This window comes from Sturnira hondurensis, unplaced genomic scaffold (genome assembly GCF_014824575.4).
Source record: "Sturnira hondurensis isolate 20B ecotype Veracruz unplaced genomic scaffold, ASM1482457v3 Scaffold0021354, whole genome shotgun sequence".
Lineage (NCBI taxonomy): Eukaryota > Metazoa > Chordata > Mammalia > Chiroptera > Phyllostomidae > Sturnira > Sturnira hondurensis.
In genome coordinates, this window is record NW_028093985.1 from 33,295,269 (window position 1) to 33,322,788 (window position 27,520).

Here is a 27,520-nt window from a genome sequence, read left to right on the forward strand (position 1 = left end):
GCAGGGTCCTTCTAAGGACAAGGCCCCGTGCATTCGAGTCCAGTCTCCCACCCATGACGCCAGCTCTGACTGCTTGCTGCAAGCCCCTGAGATGAGCAAGATGGTGCAGACTCCCACTCACCAGCTGACAGCATCACTGTGTCACAACGCACGAGCTGCTCCAATCGATCTTTGTGAAAGGGAGGGAGAGCAGCTCCCACCACCACTCAACTGTACGGGATTTCTCCTTACCTATTCAAGCGTTCTGTTTCCACCTCGAACTCTCTAATTTTGCTCTCGGAGATGGCGGACCCATGTGAGTAGAGTGTCTGGAAGATCTCCTGGATGTTGGAGCAGTCCTGAAGAGAGTGAGCCAGGTGTTCTGCCACGCTGCTGGATACCTGCACAGGTGAGCATTAATCCCCCTCTGGACAGTGTCACTTCAGGGACACGGATCCGCAGGCATGCTGTGCATGCAGAACCACCAAAAGCTTCTACTCCTGAGGATCTGGCACCAGGAGATGGTTACCCTGATCTTTCTCAGTGTGTACAATACAATTCTAGCATAAAAAGCTAACTGTGTGCTGTGAAAGCAACACAGGAACAGGATCAAAACATAGCTGTGCCTTTCCGATATAGACGCTCTGGGTGTGGAGCAGAGCCTGGACTCCCTTGCCCCTTCCTGAGCCCCTGCCACTCCAGGCCCTCGACTCCAGCTGCTATACCCAAGGAGAACAGCCGATCCTCTAATTTCATAACTTAAATCCGGCATGGAATCTGGATGCATGCAATCTTTGCTCAGTGCAGAATTCTAAATTAGGGCCTTAAAAGCGCTATTCGGGCTCTCTCCAGCCTTACAGATAACACAGCTGGCCCTTCTAACCTCATCCCCAATCCTAAAAGGAATCCCCCAGGGAACCGAAACTACCGCCTCTCCTCTATCCACCAGCTTACAGCCCTAGGGGGTCCGCAGGCTCTACAAACGGACCCTCTGCTACCAGGCTGGGAGGTTCGGGTCTGTCACAGCACTGGGGTACACTTCACAGGCAGCACCATCCCCAGTGGACAGCACGCTGCTTTTCCAGCAGGATGTGCAAAAGGTGAAGTTCTCTTAGCGGTTCCTGACTCGCTCAGTCTCTGGGAGGAGGGTGACATAAAGCAGGTAGTTCAAGATGTTCATCTATGTCACCAGCAACTACACCTAAATCATTTCACTCTGAATGGTTTCAAGTAGAGGAAAAATGTGTCCCTTAAAGCTAAAGAAGTAATTCACCATGTGGAAAACACTACAGATTTCAATCTGACTCTTTGGGAGGAAATTGGGTGTGATTTATTAGTATAATTAACGGGTTTGCTGGAGGTGAACTTGGGAAGTTCTTCCATCATCTCCTGGCCACTGTCCTGCCACTCTGTGGGGAACTTTCTCGCCTTGCTTCTCATGGACACTCACCCCGATGCTGCTGATTTCTGAGCCCAGGATTGGTCGATCAGATGATGAAGATTCGGACCTGGTCTTTGACAGCTTCACCCTCTCGGCAATCTTAAAAAAGCAAAACAGCAAATTATCAAAGAAGGACTTTCACTCCTCAGATAAACCGTTCACACTGTTTACCCAGGGCTACGGGTTTACCATGGCAACGGAACTGGTTAACATCTTAAAAACAACTCACTTGTCTGATTTTTATACCCTTCACATAAGCCGGGGTTCTTCGCCCTCAGCACTACCAACATTTTAGGTTGGATATTCTTTGTTGTGGGGGCTACTCTGTGTGTCACAGGATGTCCAGCAGTGTCCCTGGCTTCTAGCCATGAGATGCAGTAGCACTTCAGTTGTAACCATCAAAACCCTCTCCAGACACTGCCAGGTATCCCTGGGGGACAAAAATCACTTCTGGTTGGGGAACACTGGCTGCTGAACCTGACGGCTGAGAGCCAGTCTCACTGTGGAGACCCGTGTGGCTGCCAGGGGAGAGGAGATGCGTCGTTCGGATGGTCTCTCTAGGGTGGACTCGACAGAGGAGCCCGGGGCTGCAGCAGAGAATGGGGCGGGGGGGGGCGCTGCTCCCAACTGCCATGGCCTGGACGTCAAAATCTATTTCTCTGCTGACAGGGCTGGCAGTCCCAGGAGAGGGGAGATCACGGTTCATCACTCTGCGTCCCCTCCTGGGCTGCACCTCAGCCCGGGGAGCACCTCTTCATCCACCCTTTAGTATTTGCTCAACCTGACAGAACGTCTCACTCTCCACAGTGACTTGTCAGCTGTGACATACTCCAGCCGGCTGATTAATGAGAGCTGGAGTCCAGGTTGCTGCTGAAAGAGACTTAAAACTATTAGTGGGTTATCTCTCCCTGTAGCTCGCTCGAGCACAGGTGGCCTGTGTGAGACCCCGGGGAAGCCCCTTGGGGCCGTCTGAGCTAATCGCACCTGCGGTCCCCAGCAGCTCACCTTGGCGATGGGAATGTCATTGCTGCTGCTGCTCGTGCTCAGCTCCCCGGTGCTGGGGTTGACTGGGCGGTTTGTGGAAGTGAGGCGGCCAGGGCTGGAGGGCCCTGTGGCCTGCACACTCTGCAGTCGCGTTTGAAGCTCTCGCACCTGAAATAATGATGAGGCCTTTAGAAACAGCGAGTGGTTTCCTTGGTCAAAGAGAAAAACAGCCAGATGCGTGGATGGTAGGACGTTGCTTTACATTAAGAGGCCGGCCTCACTGAAAAGCTAAGTTTGGTTGAGTCCCCGTAAACGTCCAGGTATTCTAAACTAGACCTGCCGCTGGCCGGCATCGTTCTTCCACAAATGTGACCTGAAGATGTTATCTAAGGCACTGGAAGCTTCCAGCAGAGGTGTAATGGAATCTTTAACGAATGTTTGTTCATTCAGGCGCACGCGCCTGACACTGCCCTGGGCACTGCAGATGGAGGGAGAGGCCTGGATGAGATCTCCACTCTTATGGCCCTCAGAGCTCAGAGACCAGTAATCTCGGCCCAGGGCACCTCGAGTGCTGTCGGGCGGTGTCTATCCAGGGAGGTGTAGGAAGCAGAGGAGGGAAGAACATATCTCCCTCTGAAAGGTTCGGGGAGGGAGGTGGGGGGGAAGTGAGCAGTCTTACTGGTGAACAGGGCATGTCAGAGAGTGGGTGAGGGCCGGTTTTGCTGGGGGCGGTGTGGGGCACAGGGCTGGGGAGGACAGCGCACACAAGGGCACAGGCATCATGGTGACGCAGGGTTTGAGGAACTGTGAGTCACTCATATGCGTGGGGCGGGAGGGAGACTGCACTGGTGGGAGGCGAGGCTAAGGTGCAGAGACAGGGGTGGCAATCCCAGCTCTTCCCCAGGGACTTGGAGATGAGATTATCCCTGGGGCAGTGGGAAGGAATGTCTAAACAGTGCTTTTGTGTGACAATGGAAGACAGGGCCCTCTGAATGACTTGTGGAACATACATTAACCTGCACAGAATTTCAATGCCCAAATCCTGCTTCTCCATGGTTACGGCTCAGTGACAAAGAGAAAAGTGTTCCAAGTAAGTGAAGGCAGTTGGTAGAAATTGTCCTTTCTGATGACCTTGATCATTGGCTACAATGTCTAGCTTAAAGGGCAAGCTGACTACAGCACCCATGGGCCCTTACAAATGGGTGGCAGGCCCTGCTGGAAGAAATTAGCCTCAGGGCATCTAAGGCAGGGCTTCCAAACTTGTAGGCCTGCCAGCATGCCCCAAGGCTTGTTAAAAACACAGAATCCTGCCCCAGGGATGCTGAGTAGATGGGGAGAAACCCCAGGAACCCACATATCTAACAGGCTCCCAGGAGATGGTGACCCTTGCCGGCACACCTGGAGCAGCACTGACGGAAGGGACATCCAAGGCCACGGTGGCACTTTGGTCCCAGACCCAGGAGGAGCAGAGCCTCACCCCTGCCAGCCCGGCGCCAACCCGCCCCAGACAAACCCTTCTCTAAAAGCAACTGGAAAGCTTTCATATGAAGTCTCTTGGATGTCTCCATCTTGCTAAATTGGGATCCAAAAGTAATTGAAATTTCAATAATTCATTGACATATTAGAAGCCAAATAGGAAAATCCCCTCAGAACAAATTGCACTCAACAGTGAAACAGCTAAAAGGTGCCTAATGCTCTGCTGCGGCTTCTTCCAGTGACTGAGGGTTGATGGAAACGCGTGTCACTCCTGTAACACGCCAGACACAAGGCTGACCGCAAAAGAATTTAAAGACTAGAAAATCCACACCTGTCAAAGCCAAATGATACTGCTGGTGAGAGAGTGCAGGGCTCACTGCGGAATGGCGCCCTAGGAACCAAGAACGACTATCGTGTGGATACCTCCCAACGAAGTGGGGCTGCGCAGGGGGCCCACATTCCCCATGGGGCCAGCTTCCCGGCACTGGGCAACCTCCCTGGTGAAGACCATGGGTTTCAATTTCTTCTGCTCTGAGAGTCTAATGAGGTCCTGAATAATGAACAATGGTAACACGACTGCAAGATCCAAAGAGTGCCTGAACCATCTGCAATACAATCAGCAGTCTGGTCCTAGAATCCCAATTGGTCCACTCATCTTGCTTTATTAAAATACAAATGATCCTGGGTGATTTACAAAATCTTCATTAAAACTCTCCAAATTAAAAAAAAAGTTCTAATTACTAAAGCAAAACAGGTTCAGTGTGGAAAATTCAGATGACAGTGGAAAATGAACACAGTGGAAGCACCTATGTTCTTTCTCACTACACTGAGACATTCACGTCTAGCCATTTCTACAGCACGTCTGCGTACAGGCATGCATGCTTCAGGGTAAGTTCTAAATCTAAATATCCACCTTCATTTTACCATTAGTTTTTAAAATCCTCACCTGAGGGTATGTTTATTGATTTTAGAGAGGGGGGAAGAGAGGGAGAGAGAGAGAGAAAAAAACATTGTTTTGAGAAAGAAACATCGATTGGTTGCCTCCTGCATGTGTCTGGCTGGGGATCGAACCTGCAACCTAGGTACGTGCCCTGACCAGGAATGGAACCCAAGACCTTCCTGGTGTACACGATGCTCCAACCAACTGATGCATCTGGCCAGGGTTATCCCTTTCCATTTGAAAAGCTTTGGACCCAGAGAATGTCTTTGAAAACTAAAGGATATTAAGCATGCTTATTTTGGTCTTTATTATTTCTGATAATTGTTAGGCACTGAAAAAAATCCAGTTGAAGGGAGTGGAATGATTCTGTCCTGGAAAGAAAGACAGAGGTAGGGTAAAAACAGCCTTCTTTCCCCTCTAAATTTTGCCATGGTTGGTGGCAGGGGGTGTCCTTAATTTTAATGACTAAATGCACAGAAATGAAGGCTACAGTTTCCCGGTTCAGCCTTGGTAAGGCTTAGAAGGGGAAGACACACAGCCATTAGATCCTCACTTTTACACTCACTGGTCACAGGTTAGGTTGTGTTCCCCAGGAGATATGCCCAGGGTCTAACCCCAGGACCTGTGAATGTGGCTTTATCTTGTAATACCGTTTTTGTAGATGGAATTAAGAATTAAGGATCTCTAGATGAGATCACCTTGAATACAGGGTAGGCCCTAAATCTAATGACTGCGGTCCTCACCAGGAACACGAGAGGAGACTGGAGACAGACACAGGGAAGGAGGCCATGTGGAGATGGAGGCAGAGCTTGGCCACAAGTCAAAGAACAGCAGGACCTGGAGCTAAAAGAGGCAGGAAGGAATTCTCTTCTGGAGCTTAGGGAGGAGTGCAGCCCTGCCAACACCTTGATATTGTGGGCCCAGAACTGTGAGAAAATACACTTCTGCTGTTTTAAGCCATCAAATTGGAGCTAATTAAGTCAAATATCAACCTTTTTCTTTTTTCTTTTTTAGATTGTATTTACTTATTCTTAGAGTGAGAAAAGGCGGGCAGAAAAGAGAGGGAGGAAAACATTAATCAGTTGCCTCTTGCATGCTCCCAGCTGGAGACCTGGTCTGCAACACAGGCATGTGCCCTGACTAGGAATCGAACTGGCAACCTTTTGGTTTGTGGTATGATACACAACCCACTGAGACAGGGTGAGACAAAAGGTAGGTTCACAGTTGTGAGTAAGCAAAACACAGAGTTTATTCTTATTATTATATTTTCCACATGAACAACTGAAAACCCACTTTCGCCCACTCTGTATGTTTCTCTCTACACAATGCATGGTTTAGAGTCAGGGAATAGGCAGAAACGACAGCTACTCCTAAGCAAAACAATCGGTATTTGTGGGAAGGTCATTCACCAGGCTGTATAGCCTTTCTCAATTGGAATTCTTCAACAACAGCACAGAATGTGATTGGAAAGATCATTTTTTCATTCCTCCTAAAGTTAGTATGTAGCCAGTACCCATGCAGATGCCAAAAGGGAAGTTAACGTCCTGCATACATTGGAAACCTGGTAGAGCATGAAGGGAAGTCTCTTATCTCTCAGGGGCTCACAGCCCAGGCCACATCAGAGAATGAACGGTGCTCTGAGAAGGGGTGCGGACGGCGAGCGTCCTAGTGTAAGAGAAACCCCACCCCTGCCTCCCCAGAGCAGGAAACACTGGGATTCGATCTTGAAGGCTGAGTGTTTGTTTAATGAGCAGTAAGAAAAGGGCAATGGGGAGGCTCTGAAAGGTTCAAGTAAGGAAATGACATTAAAATGACAGAACTCTGCTTCTCTCATTTATACCTTAATGACCCTCAAAGGGAGAAAAGGGCTTTATAAAGATCACTTGATCAGAGGAGAGAGCAGACTGGAGTGGGGATGAACAAGGAGGTGAGTCAAGAGCGGTACTGACAGCTCAGGTGAGAAACGACGAGGCAAACACAGTGAACTGAGAGCGGCAACAGCAAGACTCGGCCTAGACCAGCACCGTCCACTACGGTCACACCCGGTCGTGAGCACTTGCCATGTGCCTACTGTACTCAGGGAACGGAATTTTTAATTGTACTCTATTTTCACCAATGTAAATTCAAGTTTATATAGCTGTATGTAGCCAATAGCTACTGTACTGACCAGTGCCCTTCTAGAACAATTCAAGGAGGTCAAACAAACCAACCGATAAACAGAAAAACAAAAAAAACAACCAATCCTGTGGCTGGGTGACTTGGTGGATTATAGTGCTACTCAGTGAAATAGAGAAAACATGAGACTGAGTTGATGTTCCAGAGAGAAATAAAGATGCCAGCTCTGGACGGACACGCTGACTCTGAGGAAGCGTTCAGCATGTGAGTGAGGACATTCAGTGGACAATGGAGAAATGCAATCTGAGGAAAGGCGGTCAGGGCTGGATGCGGCGTGCAGGTATCGTGTGTGGGTCGGCTGCCCGGGGCAGAGGTGTGGCAGTGGTGTCGGGAGGAGTCTGCAGAGCGTGCTGGACCGAAGGGTCAGTGGAGCACGGTAAGAAGAGGACACTTCTGCTCCGCGAGAGAAATAAAACAGGCAAGAACAGGCAGTGAGGAAGGAGGGTTTGCTGGCTGGAGAAGGAGGATGGGAGGCAGAGGGGGCCTGTCTGTCTGTCTGTAGGTTTCTGTGTAGAGAAAAGAGCTAGGGTGCTCTGCTGGGGGCGGGGGAGGGGAACAGCAGCCCTGGGAAATGAGGACGAAAGCTGACGCAGGACCAGAAACGGAGGGGAAACAACCAGCTTCCACTGCACTGAAACTCCGCTGGGCTCTTTCATTCCGGGCAGTGGACTGAGTACACAGCCAAGAATAAAAAGATTAAAACCGTTACATTGAAAAGAATGTGCTTGGGGCACTAGCAGGAAGAAGAGCTGGGCACATTCCTTAAAGGCAGAGTGGAAGGAAGAAAAATGATGAAAGAAACAGAAGGGAAAAGCCAAATTCTACAAAACACACAGGGGGAGGTGGTCCACCACCTGAGGAAGGTGGCGGGTTTAGATCCTCATTCAGACAGGTACGAAGAAGGACGAGGAGGAGAAGCGGCCTGCAAACAGGAGAAGCAACTCTTTGCATCCAGAACTAATGAAAATTTCCAACAGACGACAGCCCCAGCTAAAATAAACAAGCACTCCTCCTATTAAGAATGCACAAAAATGCTGCATAAAAAGAAACAATGGGAAAGAAATCCACTGCTGAGTTGAAAAGAAAGGCAGAAAAATCTCCAGATGCCAGAAGTGAAGCGAAACTAAAGCTAAAGCAGTTAGGAGGGAGTGGTGTCGCAGCAAGCCATGGGAACTGAGAGCGAGCGGGACCCAGAATGGTCACACCAGGATGGGGTGGGAGGTGACGAGTTGGTCCCTGAAAGTCAGGCTGTGGGAGCTGATCCTCCACATAAAGCCAGAGCCTTCCTGCCCCCGCCTCCCCGTCTGTGAAAAGGGGACTGAGAGCGCTGCCCGTGAGGCCAGAGAGAAACCCCAGGACTGTGCGGAGGGGTCAACCCCAGGAAATTAAAATCCCAGGCCCTGACACATTTGGATGTGGAGTCCGAATGTGTGCTATCTGCATATTGGAAGGCGGGCGGTGTTACATACAAGAGAACAGTGAAAGCCGGTCTGGATTTTGCCGGGACATGCACCACCTAGTAAGTCACCCCGCAGCATCAGAGAACAGGAGACTTAAGGCTCCACGACCACGAAGGTGCCGGACATGCAGGTGTGACGGCAGAGAAGGGAGGATGAAAGCAATCTAGGCCAGGAGATGAATTCACCCATGAAGAAACGAAAATAAAGGACACAGTGAACTACAGCACAATCAATACATTCCTGATCTTTAAAGAGATAATAGAAATTTCCACAAAGAATAAAAAAGTTGAAATACAAATAGGCAGATACCAAACAAGAACAGGTAGATGAGAGAAAAAAGCCAGTGGAAGATATAATCGATAAAATAAAAATCAATGCACTGGTTGAACTCCAGACTGGACAAAACGGAAAAGAGAATTAGTGAACACAGCACAGAGAAATTAATTCAGAGCACAGCATGGGGAGCCAAGAAGATACACAATACGCAAGTGTCGACTAGAGACATGAATGACTGCTGAGGCCCCGACAGGAGTTCCAGAGGAAGACAACAGGAGCCTGGCTGGATAGCTCAGCTGGTTAGAGCGTCATCTCTACAGGCCAAGATCGCAGGTTTGATCTCTGGTCAGGGCACATCAAAGAAGCAAATGACGAAGGCATAAATAAGAGGAACGACAAATCAGTCTCTCTCTCTCACTCTCAAACAAACAACCCAGGAAATGACAGAAAAACAATATTTGAAAAGAAAGGAGGTGAGTTTTCCAGATATGGAGACAGAGATGAGCCTTGAGACCAAATTATGGCATCGGGTGCTAAGTAGGTGTGATGGTTTTTAGATTTGTCAGCAAATTCTTCAATATCCCTTCCATCAAGGGGTGGAGTCTGATTCTCTTCCTCTTGTGTCTGGCTTGAGATCACATCTAATAAACAGGATGCAGTGGAAGGGGGACCGAGTCACTTCTGAGGCAAGGCTTAAAAAGGTGACATTTTGCCTCGCTCTCCCTCTTGGGATGCTGCCCCTCGCTCACCCATCCGCCGCTCCCCTGTGAGACAGCCAAGGGAGAGAGTGCTTGTGGGCGCCCTGACCAACGGCCCTGCCGAGCCCCACACAGTACCCAGCCTCACCCACCAGACATGAGGGAGAGAAGCCTTTAAGGGGACTGCAACCCCGGCCTCCATCTGATGGCAACGCATCTGAGCCGCCTGAGAGCTGCTGTTGGGGTCTGGCCACCCCAGGGCCACGCGGATGATAACACGTATTTGTGGTTGTACGTCTCTAAATGTACGGTAGTTCGTTATGTTGCTAAAACTAACTGGAACAGGGGGATGAAAAAATAAAAGCAATAAAGAGATCATCTTAAAAGCTGTCTAGTGGGAGAGTGAGACACCTCGGCCTCTGAGGGCTGGGCGCTGGTTTGCTGCATTCACCACTGTGCTGCCAGCACCATGAACAGGGTCTGACACTACGTCAGTTCAATCTAAGTTTTAACAATCTGTCAACTTAAGCCCAAAACTCAGATAGACTGTCACGGAAGACTGAACAACGGCCCCCAAAGAGTCCACGCCCTCATCCTGAAAACCGTGAAGATGTTTACCTTAAATGGCAAAAGGATGTTTGTAGGAATGCTTAAGAATTTTGAGATGGGAAAGTTAGTTATCCCGTATAATCTTACAAGGACCCAGTAGTCACAAGAGTCCTTGTAGGAGAGAAGCAGGAGTGCGGGCGTTGGAGAGGTCTGAAGGTGCTATGCTGCTGGGGACGGAGGAGGGTGCTCTCGAAGCTGGGAGAGGCAAGGGAGCAGAACTGCCCCGGGGGTCCCCAGGGGGAAGGCAGTGGCGACGACACTGTGTTTTGCACTTCTGAACTCCGGAATCGTAAGACAATAGATCTGTATTACTTGAAGCCACTACATCCATGGCAATTTGCTACAGAAGCAATAGGGAAGTATATGATTATCATCAGGAGTGTTGCCAGAAAGGACAACATTAAGGACTTGCATTTCAGAGAAATTCCCACACAGGACCCCATGGGACATGAGCAAGGCTACCTGCACTGGAGCGCTGTTTGTGGTGGCAGGGAGCACAGCTGCCGGGCACAGCAAAGGTGGTGAGTGGCCGCCACAGACACTAGACCCATCAGCAGTGTGGAGAGACCTTAAAGATAGAGTGCCGGGGACAGGGGTGGGGGGAGGGAAGAAATCCATAGCACAGTAACCTTTATCTGGATTAAAAACAGCACATAAAACACTGTGTATAAGGACACATAAAGTGAGAGAAAGGAAACAGGATAGAAAAGGAACAAGTACATTAAAAGCAGGACCTTTCATGGATCAGTGAGTGGGCCTTTAACAGAGGGACATACTTAGCTTACCTCTGTGCCCTGCAGGACTAATTAAAACAAACTCGTGAAAGAAAGTGAATACAAAGATGTGTGGTCGGGAGTAAAAGAGCTTACCCAAAGCCAGAGAGAGAGAGGCTGGTGATGAAGAACCTGGTGCTAGAGGTGCCCACGGTAAAAACGGGAGGAGGGCGTGCTGGGCGGAGGGCACAGAGGCAGGGTTCTGAACTGAGGGGAAATTCACTGAAAAAATGAGGCCAGAACAAGCGCACGACGTGACGGGCCAGCCCCTAGCTGCTTCAGTCTCCCCGGAGGAGGACCGGAGCGCAGACAAGATGAGCCGGCCCCTTGATGAAGCCATCTGACTGTGGCTCATGGAGAGTGACAAGCAGAAATGGAAGGTGGCGGCGGAGCGGAGGTGCGAGCAGATCAGACACATCATCATCACCATAGAAGAATGAGTCTGTTCTGCTTACGACACACAGCGGCGTTCACTGGGTAGCTGTAATTTCAGGCAATTAGGTTGCAGTTCACAATTTCAGCATGAAGGGAGCGGGTGGAGGCGACGTCTACACTGCAGAAGGTGCATGCCTGGCCTGAACAGCTCCAGGTAACGAGCTCGGGCCAGTTTGTTCCTCCCCACGCAGTTCTCGCCAAGCTGCCCCTGGAAGTCCAGGCTTCGTGGGTATTTTGCAGAGGACCACTCTCTTACTGAAGATTTTATACATTTCTTAGAGCCCTCAAACAAATTAGAAATCAGAATGTACTTACAGAAAAAAAATTATCCCTATAAACATCATGTATATAGGGTTTTAGGAAAATAACACTGTATCACTAATGGCAATTTTGAGAAGGCTGAATCAAAGAGAAAGAGACCACAAAATAGAAGGAAAACAAATCTGACAGCATTTCATTTTCATTCTCTGAAGACTGCAGGTGTCCTGTTCTCTTTCGGTCTACAGGCCACGGTGGAACCTGGATGGATTATTGAAATAGCTGCCTCAGGGAAGAGGTCAGTGTGTCGGCTGTCTTCTTAATTTCTCGCCAGCTTTCTAACAAACGAAGTCAGCTGTTTTCTTTATAGCCAAGCGTTCACCTACAAACAGCCTGACCTCCTCCAAGGAGGGAGTTAGTTCCTGGGTGGATAAGCAAGCACTGGAGCCCACGACTATACACGTCACCCCATCACTTCCACGGCACAAACGGGCAGGAAGCCCCATCAGAATAACTGGACCTGTTTCCAAACAAGACATGTGGGAACCACAGTGCTGAGGGGTTTTCACCTGCATCCCACTTAAAACTCCCACAAACTATAGCAAGGAGGGTGACAGCTTTTACCAGTAATTCTCTATAGGGCTCAGCTCGAGCTAAATCAAATGCATGCACAAAGAGCTTATGTTCTATGAAACAAACTCAGTTTGCCTTGACTTCATGTTGTCTTAGAAGGCCGGGAAGATTGATCTGCGGAGCCCTAAGGAACCCGGCACCCACGCTGCTGCTGTAACAGAGGATATTTACTGACTTTGGGTCTGCGTGGAAGCAGGAAACAGGGTGGGGGAAAAGGGTGGAAAAAACACAGGGAAATAGTTCAAACAATGAAAACCGCGTCCCGTGGTAAGGCTGCCAGAATCCAAATTTTGGTCCTGAGAGTTAATGTCAGTGTAGACCACGACAAGATTTTTACACTTCTGTGGGCCCATATTTTCTCATCTCTCAAAGGGATGTAATAATAGTACCCATCTCATAGAATTCTGGTGCAGATTGGGTGAGAAGTGCATACATCACTGCTTATCACAAACAAAACACTCAAATGATGCTCAGTGTTATAACATAGGCTTGAAGTCTGGCTTTGTCTTCAGAGGTGTCTGCTTTTAGCCTGTGAGGGGTGTGCTCATTCTGTAAGTGTTTAAAGACTGTTAATACTGTCAATATTAACAGGTCCTTAAAAATAAGCTTTATCAAGATTGCACTGGAAAGAAACAGATTGCATTGGTAAGTGACACCTTGTGACACCGTTTCACCGGATGAGCAGGGGAAGTTCCACCCCGTGCCAACCAGGCAATGCCTCCTCGCCTTCCGAGACCTGGGGGCCCATGTCCTGCCAGACCCCGGTCGAGCATGCCCTCTCTGCCCTCCCTCCTCCAACTGCGGTCCCTGGTGAGTGGACAGAGCAGGGTGGAGAATCCCTTGTCTTTCANGTGCTCATTCTGTAAGTGTTTAAAGACTGTTAATACTGTATTAACAGGTCCTTAAAAATAAGCTTTATCAAGATTGCACTGGAAAGAAACAGATTGCATTGGTAAGTGACACCTTGTGACACCGTTTCACTGGATGAGCAGGGGAAGTTCCACCCCGTGCCAACCAGGCAATGCCTCCTCGCCTTCCGAGACCTGGGGGCCCATGTCCTGCCAGACCCCGGTCGAGCATGCCCTCTCTGCCCTCCCTCCTCCAACTGCGGTCCCTGGTGAGTGGACAGAGCAGGGTGGAGAATCCCTTGTCTTTCAGATGCAGGGCTCATCACTGCCACACCGCAGGCCCCAGGAGGAGAAGGCCAGGTGAGTGGAAGGCATCAGAACAGCTGTGGGCCTCTCTGTCTCGCTCTGACTGCAGGGAGAGAGGTGGAGACGCCTGCAGAGGCTCTCGGCCCACATCCAGAGTGTGGCTGAAAGGCACTGCCTTCCCTTTCCTGTCCTGTGCTGGGATCACAATGGGGAAGTGGGCTGGGGTCCCAGACCCCATTCGCTAGTTCAGCAGCTCATGGAAGGGCCTGGGCATGTGTCCTTTGAAAGCGCTCTCCGGTGACCCTGACAGACACGCTGAGAGCCACCCCACCACGGAGGAGTGAGAGGGGGTGCTCCTCTGGCACTTAGACTCATGTCTACATCTATGGGGCATCTCGCTCAAAGCAAATAAACCAGCTGTGTTAAGAACACTTGCTGCTCAACAAACAGGCACGTGCCCCCGTATTTCTCACCTTCCGTGGGTCAGGTGAAGCAATTCTGGCCAGTGGGCCATCGGGGGAGCCTTTAGTGCAGGAAAGGTCCGTTTAGGCGATGTTTTAGAGGATGCGTTGCCACCAGCCTGGGTGTCTGAGTGAGTACGTGGAACAGAGCAGTGTCCCCGTCCCCAGACCTGCGTGGATATGCAGTGCAAGGCAGAAGCTTCTCTGGTGTGCTTCCCACTGAGATTTGGGGGTTAGTCTGTTACTGCTGTATAACCTGTCCTTATCCTGACACAGCAGCCATACATGGGGGGCCACCTGAGAGCCATGCACTGAGGCTGGAGGGAGAGCCCAGCTGCCAAACTGTTCCTCTCAGCTCCCTCCTGCAAGGCCTGGTCAGTGCGGGAGGTGTGGGAGCCGGACTTGTGTTTTCACAAATCTTTTTATGAATTAAACTTTGCTAACGTTAGCATCTTCTACCTCATCATACAAAGAAACTTCTAAGAAGAATGGGGCAAATAAGAAATGAATAAAGTCCCATTGAAGACCAAGGAAGACTGTGCTTACACATAACTAGTTGTTAAAGCTGGGAGACACAGGCCACTGTCCGTAACCCACACTTTATTTTTTGTTCCTTTAATTTGAAAATTAGAATATGCCTGTATTTTCACTGCCTAGATTTAGCCTCTGTTAATATTTTGGCATATTAGCTTCCTTTCTATGTTCAAATGTCTGTAATAAAAATTATACAACTATAAGAACACCTTCATTTCAAAAAGGGACTAGTTCACCACAGCCAAGTTTAAGTACCTTGGACTTCTACCCCTACAACTATTATTATGAGGCTCAGTTTACATTGCTCCGGTCTGTCGTAAGTATTTTTACACACACACCTACAGTCAATTTGGACGTATGCATCTGTAAGTTCCCGGGAAATATGAGGTACAGCCCTGCAGCCCTGCTTTTCCATAGGGGGGCGCTGTGTCAGCTCAGACTGGGGCAGAGTGGGGAGAGCTCGGACGGGCCTAAGGCCAAGAAGGTGGAACAAAGGTGAATCTTTGCTTAGCCTACACAAGGCCACAACCATTTTACTTCCAGAAACAGCTCTGCTGTTACGCATTTTCACTTAAAAATACGAGAGTGCTGACTTCTCCTGTAACCATGCCCGAGAGAGACGTTCCGAACAGAGGGCATGGCTGCTGCGGAAAGAGACCACTCCCTGGCCGTGCTGTGCCCTACTCTAAATCTTACCTCCCAGTGGGGATGGGAGGCCTGATAGTACACACGTTATAAAGGAACTAGTCAGTGGAAGGAAGTACATAATAAAATACATGGTCAACCCTCAAGGTAATTGCTCTTTCTAAGCAGGCCCTCTGTTTAATTTGGATTCCCTTTTCAGCTCCTTCCAGCATGACCGCTGACCCACAAGTGCCCTTGGAGGTAAGGTGGGTAAACACTGAAGGTGGATTTGGTTTAGGGTTTAGAAACTGGCACCGGGGGGTTGTAAGTGGTGGCCCTGGGGGAGGACCCTGGGGACACTGTAAATCACCATGGTCGGTGAGTTCATGTGCTACTAAGTGCTGGACACCCCACCCCCAACAGCCCGTGGGATCTCTGCTGTACGGGAGTGTCTGTGGGCGGACGCAGTGTGGCTCCACCGTGCCTGTCACGGTCACAAACTTAAAAGTGGCCCCAAGGATGTGGGGCTGACCTCCCTGAAAGAGAAGGGGCTGGAAACTGAGTTCAACCACACGGCCAATGATTCAATCCATCACACCTCCCTAATGAAACCCCAATAGAAACTTTAAATACGGAAGCCTGGATGCACCTCCCTGGTTGGCGATAACTGAGTGCCGTCCCACGTCCTGGCCAGGAGGCGGCAATGCCGTCCAGGACTCCATCACCGGGAGAGGAGGGCTGGGAGGTGTGCATTTGGACCCCTTCCAGACTTCATGTGAGCATCTCTTATGCTAGCTGGTTCTGATTTGTACTTTTTTGCTGTAATAAAACTGTAATCAGTTCTAAAAACTGGCCCCAAAAAGTACATGACAGGATTGTTGTTTTGAAAAGCTTAAGGAGTAAGCAGGTCCTGAGAACAGCAAAAATTTCCCCTTCCTTTCATGCATCCATTCCCAGCCTCACCCACCCCCTTAATGTACCAAAAGGTACATTACCAGAAATCTGGGGCTGCTTTCTGTGAACGAGGCCAGGTGAAAAGGAAGGAAATGGGTACTGGAGCATTCTGGAAGTTTACCCGTCCTTCTTTCTGGCCAAGGAGCCAAATGGCAGCCATTTACTAATCTGGATTTCAGCGTCCTTGTTTGTGTTTAAAAGACTTTAGGTGAACTGGGCTGTCATTTTATTACATGGATCCAATGAACACAGAGCAATGAACTCCCTTCATTAATGTAACATTGCATTTAGGAATCAAGAGTGATTGGATTGGAAAAGAGACACTGGCTATCTTCTTATCACTGGTGGGAATACTGCCCTATCTCCTCCAGAAACAAGTTAATTAACTAATGTGAAGGATTTTAAGGACATTTTGAGGGAGAGTAGACAAAATAGACACAGAAACTTCCAATTATGGTGACTGATTTGGTTCAAAACAGTTTGTCTCTTGAATTTACTGGTGATAACCAGATTCAAAATGGAAGCAGACCCCAGGGATGAAGGAAGCCCAGGAGAGATGATGGGATTCATTCCTAGACAGGTTGACAACACCCACATAGGGCACAGGGTACAAGGAAGAAATTCTGTTACCATTACCTCATGCCATGAACTTGAAGAACTTTCTGAAGAATTTCTATAAGATCTCAGAAAGGACTTGTGTGGCTCACACTTGATTCAAGTTTATAATTTCAACAGGACACAGATTCATGAGCCTGTGGTCACATCCAATTTGCTTCACCAAACTATCTGGGGAAGACACCAATTTTTCGTACCTGACGGTTGACCTAAACAATTAGTAAAAAGGCAAATAGTGTGAAGAAGTTGGACCTGCCTTCACCTGTCCTTCCTATAAGCTCCCAGGGCACCCTCTGTGTCCACCCCTCCCTGACACTTGACATCTGCCATTCTAATGACCTGCTTCCTCACCTGTCTCCCCCAAATCCTTCCAGCCAGGAGAAGTGTCCTGTTCATCACTGTAAGCCTTCTGCTGGCACAGAGGAGATTACCAATCGTGTTTATGAAATGAATAAACAAGTGAATGAAGAGCAAAGTGCTTCCCTTCTAGAGTAATTAATTCTACCTGGCCTACATTAAGCCTGCTTCTTTAAGTGTGAGGAAATGAATGGTTATATTACAGAGCATGCAGAAATAAATGATTATCTCATTTAATAATGAGCTGGGACCAATAATAAAAATTATCTGCCTGTTGTCTGCTCTGCCAAGTAGCCCAATCTGTTAAGCGACATGAAAGATCTAATTTAATTAAATCTTGAACAAGGCTCAGAAAACCTACAGAGAGCACTTTGTTTAATTGCAGGCAGGGGGCAAGCACCAATCCTATTGATCTGGTCAGCTCAAATTCTATACAATAAATGTGGGCAGTGAAAAAAAAAAAACATGGCCCCAAATGCTTTTCAGGCAACTTTGATGGACTGTGGATTCAGAGCCGCCACGAAGGCAGGCCAGCCCGTGTGTCCTGTGGCATCACAAGGAGGGATGTGAGAGCGAACTCCGTCACTGCACAGAGCTGCGCTTGATGAAGAAGGAGACGCCAACCACAAAAAACCAGATTCCTCCTCGGGGAAATGATATGTAATGGAGTGGTGGTGGGTGGAGGTCACCCAGCATTTAAAGGATAGTAAACGGGCATTCAATGGTATCTAGCAAATTCTCTGAGACTCACAACTGTCTTGAAATAAAGAGAAATAAATCCAATCCATGAGTATGTGTACAAGTTCCTGAGAAGATTTCCAGTTGAGGAAGAGATACAAGTTCTTCAACATGTTTATCTGGGGGTAATTGAAATGTAAATTATATAAATTTAATATAAAACCGTATTAACTGCAAAACTTAAACTACCTTTTAAGTGTGATCAGAAAAAGGGCTGCCTAAGCGTGCTATGATTTATTAGCTAATTTTCCTGCATTGGGTGTTAGTATCACCCCCACTTCCTGAAAGAGAAAACTGAGGCACAGAGAAGTCCGGTAAATTGCCAAAGACGCACAGTGACGTGGGAGGCCAGGCTCCAGAGCCCAGGTGCCACTCGTCACCAAACTACTCAGCTTTTAACACCAACTTCCAGAGTTGGAAAAAATACTCAAAGAAGGCGGGCTGGCTTTTTATCTTCTGCTGGTCACAAGCCAGGGCTCTCTTGTGCTTTAGTAACTCAAGTTAAGGGAGGAAATTTATTCTAAACCACAATATGTAATTACACCTGAGACCAACATTTCCCTCACAAAACATGCACCATCAGAATGTGCACGCAAAGAGCAAGCACACCTAATTAGGGCATTAGTCATAATGATCAGGGAATTCACTCCAGGAAATTACAGGTGGTGGGGGCCTCAGCATGGAGGCAATTTCATCAGCTTGTCCAGATAAAGTCTTTGCTGACTGGGATGATCTACACCTGCTGATGCAAGTGGAGAGAACGGCACCGGATACAGCTGGGTACTGGAAACAACCTTCTTATGCACAGGAGTTCAGATCTGAGCAGTAGGGATGCCAGCCTTTTAATTATACCATCAACCACAGGTGTGGAAAAGAGCTGATAACGTTCAAAAATAGTAATTTCTTCGCAGTCACACATAACAGTAACTAAGAAAACTTGCATGTAGATTAAAAACACAATGAGCTACACACGCTGACCTTTTTGAAGAACAACTTATTTCCAAGGTGCTCTTTGAAAGTGGGGAGGGAGCGCACAATGGCAAAGGATGATGACATCCCCAGATGAGCTGTTTTCCTCTCTGGTCCCACTTCATCCGTGTGCAAAATTACCAGTTAGAGCTGAACTAGAAAGTACGTTTCAGTATCGCCAGGGGTGAGACAGAGAGTAAAGTAGGTCTCCTAATCCACAGTGAAGTTCAGAGGGAATTGTTTCTGACTGAAGAACTTGCTTCTCCCCCAGTCCAATCACAGATCAAGTTCACAGCCAGGCAAAGAAGTGTTTGTAGGTTCCAAAGGAAAACACTCCGGTTTTGGAAAACTGAGTGCTTTTAACAATTCTGCCAAACATTTCTATCCTGAAATATCAGCTCCTTTAGTAATGGATACATTTCCTGAACAAAGTGGTTCTTACACTGCTTCAGGCAACAGAGCCATCGGGGCACTGGCCTGAGTACCAGGAATTACACATACATACATACACAAAACAAATACATATGCAGATATACACATATATGATTATTTAAAATTAATAAGTCTGCACTAAAAGAGCTGACACTTCTCATTAGAGTCACTACAGATAGGTGAGAGCAGATGCTCTAAATGTAGAGAATTAATAAAAGAAACTACAGAGGGGAAATTCTATATATTTTTGCAAATTATAAAATACTATTAGTTGATCTTAAAAAAAAACCATTTTCATTGAGCTTGGGGAAGACCTGCATATTCAGGAGAATGGTGTGAGAATCACTGTGCTGACATAATTTTACCATCCACTTAGATTTGCGATTCTGGAGAATAGTGCTTTTTTTAAAAAAAATCTTTCCTCCACACCTCAGCACTTTCAAATTACTTTTCTTTCAAGAATGACTTTTAAAAAATGACTTCATAACCAGAAAAGGGATGGCAATTCCCAAAGCTACAAATGCCATAAAATTGTCATCCCAGTCATCTTGGCTCTGCAAGCTGGCTGTTCTTGGCCTGTGCTCCTGAGGCCGAGGCTGAGGCCCAGGCCCAGGCCCATTGGACTTGGCACGCTTACCCTCCTCCGGAGCCGGTCCCGCTCCTCCCGGATGGCGTTCATGGTGGCCTTGGTCCTGTTCAGCTCCTCCTCTTTGCTGCACAGCATGGCCGTCAGGCTCTCATTCTCTTCCCTCAGCCCAGCCAGCTCCTTCTCCCAACGACACCGCTCCTCAGCCAGGTTGGGATACAGATCCCGGCCCAGGACCCCCTCAATTTCCTCGACTGTCTAGAAAACAGAGCCGCAAAAACAGGCCGAATGAGTGAGCTGGGAGAAAGGGAAGGGGAAGAAAACAGGCTGGACAGGGGCACATGTCCACAGAGGAGTGGGTCCCACAGCCTCTTCATAGTGAACCATAGTCATGAACAGGGACACCCCAAGTCCTCCTCTCCCTATTTTCAAGTCAGACTGTGTTGCCCGCTTGGGTCCTACTCTGGGTTTCCAGCAGTCCCCACAGTAGGAAACACATGGTTCCTCCCCGGCACTAACTGCCCACACCAATGTTTATCTCCTTCGTCCACGTTCCAGAGTTGGTGACGACACACCAGCAGACAGAAGGCGGTTAGAGATCCTGTGACGCACATGTGAGGCTGCACACTTCTCACAAAATCTAACTCGAAGTTTCCTAAATTATAGGCCTCCCCGCTCCAGCTTGGCACTAGAGGAGGCCAAGTCACCGTCTCTGGCTTTCCGTGTCACGTGGGAATTCAGAGGGTGACTGAGTGAGGTGCAAGGTGTGAGACATGAAAACAAACCTCAGTGACACAGAAAAGAGGAAGCTCATTGTGGAGGTTTCTAAGACAGCAGGGATCTAATTAATTAATAAAATAGCTATGAACTCAAAAGAGCAGAATCTTACTACTTAGAGGGTCTTTAAAAATTCATTTAAAACATAGCATTAATGGAGAAGAAATGTGCAGAAAATTAGGAAAAAAGGAGGAACTCGTTCTGCTTGCTTTCAGAAACTCTTCATTCACATTTCTTGTCCTTCGGAAAAGGAAGCACAGCAGCCCAGTGACAGGGAAGAGGAGGGAGGGTCAGTACGTGGGAGCAGAAGGCAGTGAAGAGTGTGGATGAGAAACAGGTCTGGAGACAAAACAAAACAAAAAACGTAAGGGGATGTTCCTCGTGGTTGCTCAACTGTGCTGCTGCGTCGCCCCTGTTGTGCTCTGTCCTTCCTCCGAGATCTGGGAGCTGCTCTGTCCCTTGCTGGTCAGCCGAAGTCCCTGGTTTCCTCCTGCCCTCTCAAAGCTGAGGCCAGGGCTGGTACCCAAGTTGACATTAAAATTAAATACAAGGCCTAGGAGACTCCAGACAAAGAAACACCAGTGCTGCTTCCCCGAACTACATCAATGATGTATTAATAATTGAGATAAATAAAGATGGAAAACCAGCTGTGTTCTAAGTATGAATCACGGTTCACCTTGAGACGCCACCGCCCTCTCATGCAGTCCAGGATTCCTGTTGATAGAATCCTGGACCTAGAGGCCTAAGACATTTTTCAAGTAACACATCACATTTTCCCTTTTCAGAGCCCCATCCCAGGCTTTCCAGATTGAATCCTCGCTATGCTGAGGTCACTAAGCTGTGGTGAAGTAATATAAAAATCCCAGAGGCCCCGTATCAACAGGACTGCACATTCCCATCGCTCATGATGAGTTCGTGCAGCTGTAGCCAATCCTTCTCTTGTTGTCCTCCTTGAGAAGTGATGTGAACAGGAGTGAAAGGCATGGTTGAGACCCAGCATCAATGTGTCGGGGATACCTGACTCACCGAGGCCCGGAACTTCCCCCTCGGTAGCGCTGTGAATTGATAACTCCTGAAGTAATGTTCTAGAGGCCATAAAGCCTGAATAAAATGTCCATGTTAATCTTTGGGCTATATGATGCACCACACTAAAATGGTGTGGTTCGGTACTAGCAGTCTGAGAGTTTCCAAGAAAATTGTCATTTTTGCTGCTAAGGTGATCTTGGCTGTTGATATAATGACTTTTTCTAATGTAACTCAGCCCAGCAAAAATTTATGGGTGCTGCCTTCTGTCTGGTGGCCCAGTCTGTAAATATGGGTTTCTTAGAAACACTCATTCTTAACAGGCATTTGAGGTAACCACACTTCAAAAGGGAGCGATCTGACCATTGCCCCCACGTGACCTCCAGGAGCCACACAGAGGCGGGGTTACCTTAATGGCTAGGTCGCAGTGCTCGCTGGCCGTGGTGAGCTGCTCGATGTGCCTGTCCACTTCGGCCACAGACAGGCTGCAGCTGCTCTTCTTCCGGCAGCAGACGACGTTCTCCAGCCCCGTCAGCACCCGCTGCAGCTCCGAGTTCAGGTCGCTGCAGTTATCTGGGGTGAACGTGGCAAAGGAGTGAGGCAGGCAGGTGGGCAATGAACGCTCTTCCTTTCGCTGCCCATGAAAAATCCATTCCAGGAAAACAAAATGGCAATAGAGCTAGAAATTTCAAAGTTTAACGAGGGGCAGCCTAATCTCAGGCTGCTGGCATTCCTCTGAGGCTTGGAGCTGCTGTAAAACCTTTAAGTGGTTTAAGACCAAGGTCATTTCTACATAAGCATGCCAGGCTGAATTCTCCTGGCTTTCACTTAAAGGCAGCCACAACTTGAGTTTCTTTATTTTTTTTAATATATTTTATTTATTTAAAATTTTTTTCTTTTTTAATTTTTATTTAGTTCTTGTTCAAGTACAGTTTTCTGTCTTATATTCCCAGCCCTGCCCCCGCCCCACCCCAGCCCAGTGTTCCCCACCTCCCTCCCAAGGGGCTGGTAGGGCTTCAGAAGACTTCTGGTCAACCTCCCTGCTCAGCTATTCAGACAAGCACTGACTCCAGCAAGAGTGTCAGCACAAAACGATCTTGTACTTTTACTAAGCCAACAAGACAAAGAAGCCCAGAGTTAGCAGAGACACTAGGCACTTTAATAAATGGAAGCTGTGTAAGACACAGCCCTTGCCCTCACTAAGCTTATAATTAGGACTTTTTCCTGATATAACCAGTCAGCATGCACTACTGTTACAATTTAACTGATTTCTTCCACCAGGAAAAACAAACTGCCCTAACAAATTACATATTGTTCTCTCTGCAAATGTCTTGTAAGCAATTCTAATAACTTGATTCTGACTAAAAAATCTGGGTTCTTTGTCACTGCTGGATGTCCAGGGTCAAATTAAGAATTATAATCTTAATGTGAGCTAGACACATCTTAGAAGTTAATTTTGCTGGAAACAAACGCCTTTCATGTCACACATTGTACAAATAACCTGTTATTCTGAATTCTATGCATCACCATGCCATTCAACTCTTGTAGCAAGACAGGGGTTGCCTACACGCCACCTCTCAAAGCACATCCTTCCCCTACATCCCGCCTGATTCCCGCGTGAAAGAAGCTCGAAGGCTCCAGTTTCCCTTCTTCACTCCTCCTCCCTTCTCATCACAGGTTCCATGTAGTAAAATTAAAATGGTCAATTGCTTTCGATGCTTACCTTTGGGAAACTTCAAGAAAACTCAGCCCTACAGAAACAGGATTTACCAGAATATTTTGATCTTATTTGGTTGTCTGTATGTACATTACCTAAGTGTAGAGAGAAGACAGCCTGAAGCTTTAACTGCAATCAGTATACCCAGTTAGTCCCCGTCCGATCACACCTGTTTCTCTCGCAGCTCTGTGATGGCACCACCACCTACCACCTGAACGGAGTCAGGTCACCGCTTAGGCAACCCTTGATGTCCTTTTGCCTCACATTCATAAGCCGGGTCCATCTTGATATTGCAACCTCCAGAAAGTATCCCCAAAGCGACCTCTTCATACCATCTTTACTGATATGGCCGTAGTCTGACCCACCATCACGTCTCAACTGAACCACCTGCGCCCAGAGCGACCCTCTCAAGGACATGTCAGATCATGTTACTCCTCCAGTTTGAAGCATCGATTAGTTGAATGACCGTACAAAGCCAAAGTCCAAACTCCCTACCAGAGTCTATAAGACTCTGCATGATGAAGACTGGTGATCTCAACCCAGGCTGCACAGTGCAATTCCCTGGGGAACTTTTATAAAATTCCAATGTCCAGGCTCCACCCTAGACCAATTAAATCACAATCTCTGGGGGTGGGGCTTGGCCACTGAGACAAAGTTCCTCAAAGTTCCTCAGATAATCATGTGCAGTCTGGGTGAGACCCACTGATCTTGTCCTGGCTTCATCCGTCCACCTTCCCCCCGCTCACTGTTCTCTGTTCATACTCCTGGCCTTCTCTCCATCCTTGGAACTTGCCGATCTGCTGTCTGCCCCAGGGCTTCCTTTTCCTTGGCTGCTTCCTGTGCTAAGACTGATTTCTACCCTAATCTCCACTTATCATTCAGTTGTATCTCAAGTGCCAGCTTCTCCCCAAGCCCTTCCCTATTTAAAGGGTGGATTTCATCTCTTCTCTGTGCACAGTCCCTGCCCTATTATGCTTCACAGCATCAATCACTATTTGATCTGACTTATGTGCTTATTATTTCTTCTCTGGTAAAATGTAAGCTCCACGAAAGAAGGGACTGTGATGTTCCTTACCACTGTATCTCCAAATACTGTAGGCAATCAATAATCATTCTAACTGAACAAATATAAATGTCACATCATTATGTGTTTAAGAGACGGCAAGACTAGAGGCACAGACTCTGTCCATAGCAGCATGTTTTATAGCAACCTTATGCTTTTTGTCCTTGTGACGGATTATGCCCTGAGTTAATAAGGATTCAGGAAGAAGGCCTTCTGGAGATGGAAGGCAGGTACCGACCCCCAGCCCCCGGCAAGGGGGGCCAGGGCCAGAGCAGCACTGCTTGGCGACCCCAGATGCCAGTGGAACTATTTCCAGAGCATACTTAATTCCAGCACAATAGCTGGAGAAGTTTCTTGGAATGCTCATGTACCTCGAGGTACAAGGTTTTTCCGGGGACCCTGAATTAAAGTTAACACACCCCCCTGAAGTACCGTACTTGCATTATTAAGTGATTATGAGGAGGATGAGAAGGAAAGACGCTCTGTTCGGCCATTCCCTGGGGACCCCCCAGCACAGCGCCCCCATGCAACACTCGCATCGCACACGGCTGCTGATGGGCTCTCAGGAGGAGGTGGAGCCAGGCTGGGTCCTGAGGATGCTGGGCCATAGAGAACCGGAAGAAGGTGTGGGCATCCAACGAACACTTCGTTCTCATTCTCCAAACCACTGCTGAGCCTGGCCTGAGGCCTGCAGCGGGGTACAAAGATAAGTGACACTCTTCTCGACTTCTGAGAGGCTTGCAGTTGTGCAAGGCACATGCCACAGTTCCCTCTCTCAGCTGACCACCACCACCCTGGGCAAAGCAACTGTACAGAATACGATCCAAGTACGGAACAGAGAAACAGGGGGACTAAGGAGGGTATTTGAATTAACATAGGGCCTGTAAACCGCTAATGAGCATCTTGCTGTCAAACCAAGAAGGAATATAAATGTTTTCTTTGGCCTTAGGAAGCCACATGGGTAAAACACAGGTTGAATGATGACCCCACACACTCCAGTCTGTTGTCCAAGGAGTTCGGCACTGTGGTTGTATACAAGCCCCACAAATGATCAGATGGCACTTGGATGTCCTTTGTCACTGTTCCCTGTTTGGATCCTCACAGAACAAAGTGGACGAGCGGCCAAAGCGAACACTCTGGGTCCCCTGACGGAGTGTTGGCACATAGCCCCCGGCACTCATCACCATCCACCTGGTACCAGTGCCGATCCATGCAGGTGGGTTTATCATTCAGAATCTGCGGGGTATTCATCCAAAGAAAGACTGAGAAAAACCCTGAACTCCTCCCTGGCCCTGTAACAGCCTGCACAATCGGCCCCTTCCGGACTACAGTGTCAGTGCTGAAGGCCGAGGGGCTGCAGTGTCTACAAAGGGTAACAGGTGCCAGTGAAGGCGTCAGAAGAGCAAAAGAGTGGAGACAAGGGATCAAGTGTGTTCTGGAATGAACAAAAGGTGCCTTGCATACAAATCAAAACTGGAATGCGGTATCACCTACACTCATTAGGATGGCCACTCTATAAAAACAACAGAAAATAGCAAGTGTTGGCAGGGCTGCAGAGAAATGAGCCATTGTGCCCTGTTGGTGGGAATGAAAAATGGTGTAACCGCTGTGAAAACCAGTAAGGCCGTGCTTCAGAAAAGACGGGACTCCCACGTGATGTGGCAAGCCCACTTCTAGTCTGTACCCCAAAGGACTGAAAGTGGGACTGAAAAAGATACTTGTACACCCACGTTTATAGCAGCATCATTCACAACAGCCAAAAGGTGGACATAGCCCAAAACGTCCATCGATGGATGGACAGACAAAATGTGGTACACACACGATGGAACGGCATTCAGCCTTCAAAAGGAAGGCAACTCAGACATGCCACCACAGGCATGCACCTTGAGGACATTAACCTAAGTGAAAAAGGCCAGTCACAGAAAGACAAACATTGTATGATTCCACTTACATTAGGTACCCAGAGCAGGCAAATTCATAGAGACACAGTAGGTTGAAGGACATGGGGAAATGGGGCAATACTGCTGAATGGATACAGAGTTTGTTTGGGGGGGTGAGGAAGTTCTGGAAATAGACAGTGGTGCTGGTCGCACAGCTCTGTGGATGTACGTATTGCCTCTGAACGGCACATTTGCTGTGGGACCCTGAGGCTGTGGGACCCCGAGGCAGACCCTGGCTGTGCTGTGCTGTATGTAGGAAAGGTACTGGTGCCGCTTCACGTCCAGAGACAGAGGACGCCATTCATATCAAACACACATTCTTCTAACAGAGGTTCTTAATGTCTCGCTCCACAGAAGAGTCTGAGGTTGCATGTATCAAACAAAGAGGAAAACAGTGATTAGGCCCAGGGAGAGGCTGAGGGAGCAAACAAAAGCGAACAGCTGTTGGGCTGACTGTTCCACTTAGCCATGACATGAGCTTCCTGGCAGCCAGAGCAAAAATGAATTATCTCCTGTCAGGAAGGAGGAAGCACTCCAGTTTCACAAGGGAGACTGTGTGCTTTTAGCAATAGACGCTAGAAGAATTTAGGTACATAGCCTCGTATGTGGTGTGAAGCAACGGGACTGCCAGTCTCCTCAGCCAGTTTCACGCATATGCAGATTTCATAGGCTTTCTTCTTATACAAACCGTCAATTAAAATTAAGCTGTAGACCATTAAAGTACAATGCAAAAGGAGTTCTGGAAAGACTAAGCTCAGTCTTGGCACCCTGCCTTCCACTTGTCTAATTTGCTATGGAGATGAAAGAGAGCACACAGAAGAATAAATGAAATGGACATCTCCCTTCGACCAGAGGATGCAAATGAGCCACCTGCAGCCAAGATGATTTGTTTGGAGGGCAAGGTTTGATAGCTGGCACAGCGCCCCCCCCCACTTTTTTTTAACAGTTTTTAAATGAATTGCCAACATTTAAAAACCATTAGAATTTATGACTATTCTTGTTAAATTAGAAGGTCTGGCCTCACTGGGCCCTGCTCCATACATGATGACAGTCCATGCAGAGGCCAGCAGCTGCCCCTTTGGACTCGGCCTGGCCACGGTGCTCCACGCTTGGGCACTTCCCTCACTGCCATTTGCGGCCGCCTCTCCCAGACTTGGCTGGCCTGCTTTTGCTGTGCTTTCTAAGTGTAACTTTTCCTAGTGAGACTCTGACAGGAGCTGGAGAAAAGACTGCTCAGGTTATATTCTTCTCATGAGAATCTAGAGCCTTGGGTTCGTCTGTTGCTGTTTAAGAGTAGACCCACGTACTTTGGACATGTACTTGGCTATGAAAATTAAACCAAATAAGCCTTCTGTCTCAGTTAAACACACCCTGGTGGGCTGGTTTTCCTCTTTTCCTCTCAGAGTCAACTAGGCCTACCCCTGGAGTTACACACAATA

The 27,520-nt window shown here is 48.1% G+C and overlaps 1 protein-coding gene across 3 annotated transcripts in view; it reads right to left on the bottom strand.

Annotated features, from left to right (window-relative positions):
- The window catches only part of MCC (MCC regulator of Wnt signaling pathway), a 403,428-nt gene that overhangs the window by 41,864 nt on the left and 334,044 nt on the right, over nucleotides 1-27,520 (bottom strand). For 2 of the 3 annotated variants that reach the window (XM_037032291.1, XM_037032293.1), the window contains 5 exons: nucleotides 21,771-21,934; nucleotides 19,613-19,819; nucleotides 2,426-2,572; nucleotides 1,430-1,519; nucleotides 232-380 (listed from right to left, as the gene is read on the bottom strand). In XM_037032291.1, coding sequence (XP_036888186.1) covers nucleotides 232-380; nucleotides 1,430-1,519; nucleotides 2,426-2,572; nucleotides 19,613-19,819; nucleotides 21,771-21,934 — 757 coding nt within the window. The remainder of the gene's footprint in view (nucleotides 1-231; nucleotides 381-1,429; nucleotides 1,520-2,425; nucleotides 2,573-19,612; nucleotides 19,820-21,770; nucleotides 21,935-27,520) is intronic. The other variant, XM_037032292.1, reaches the window with a different exon arrangement.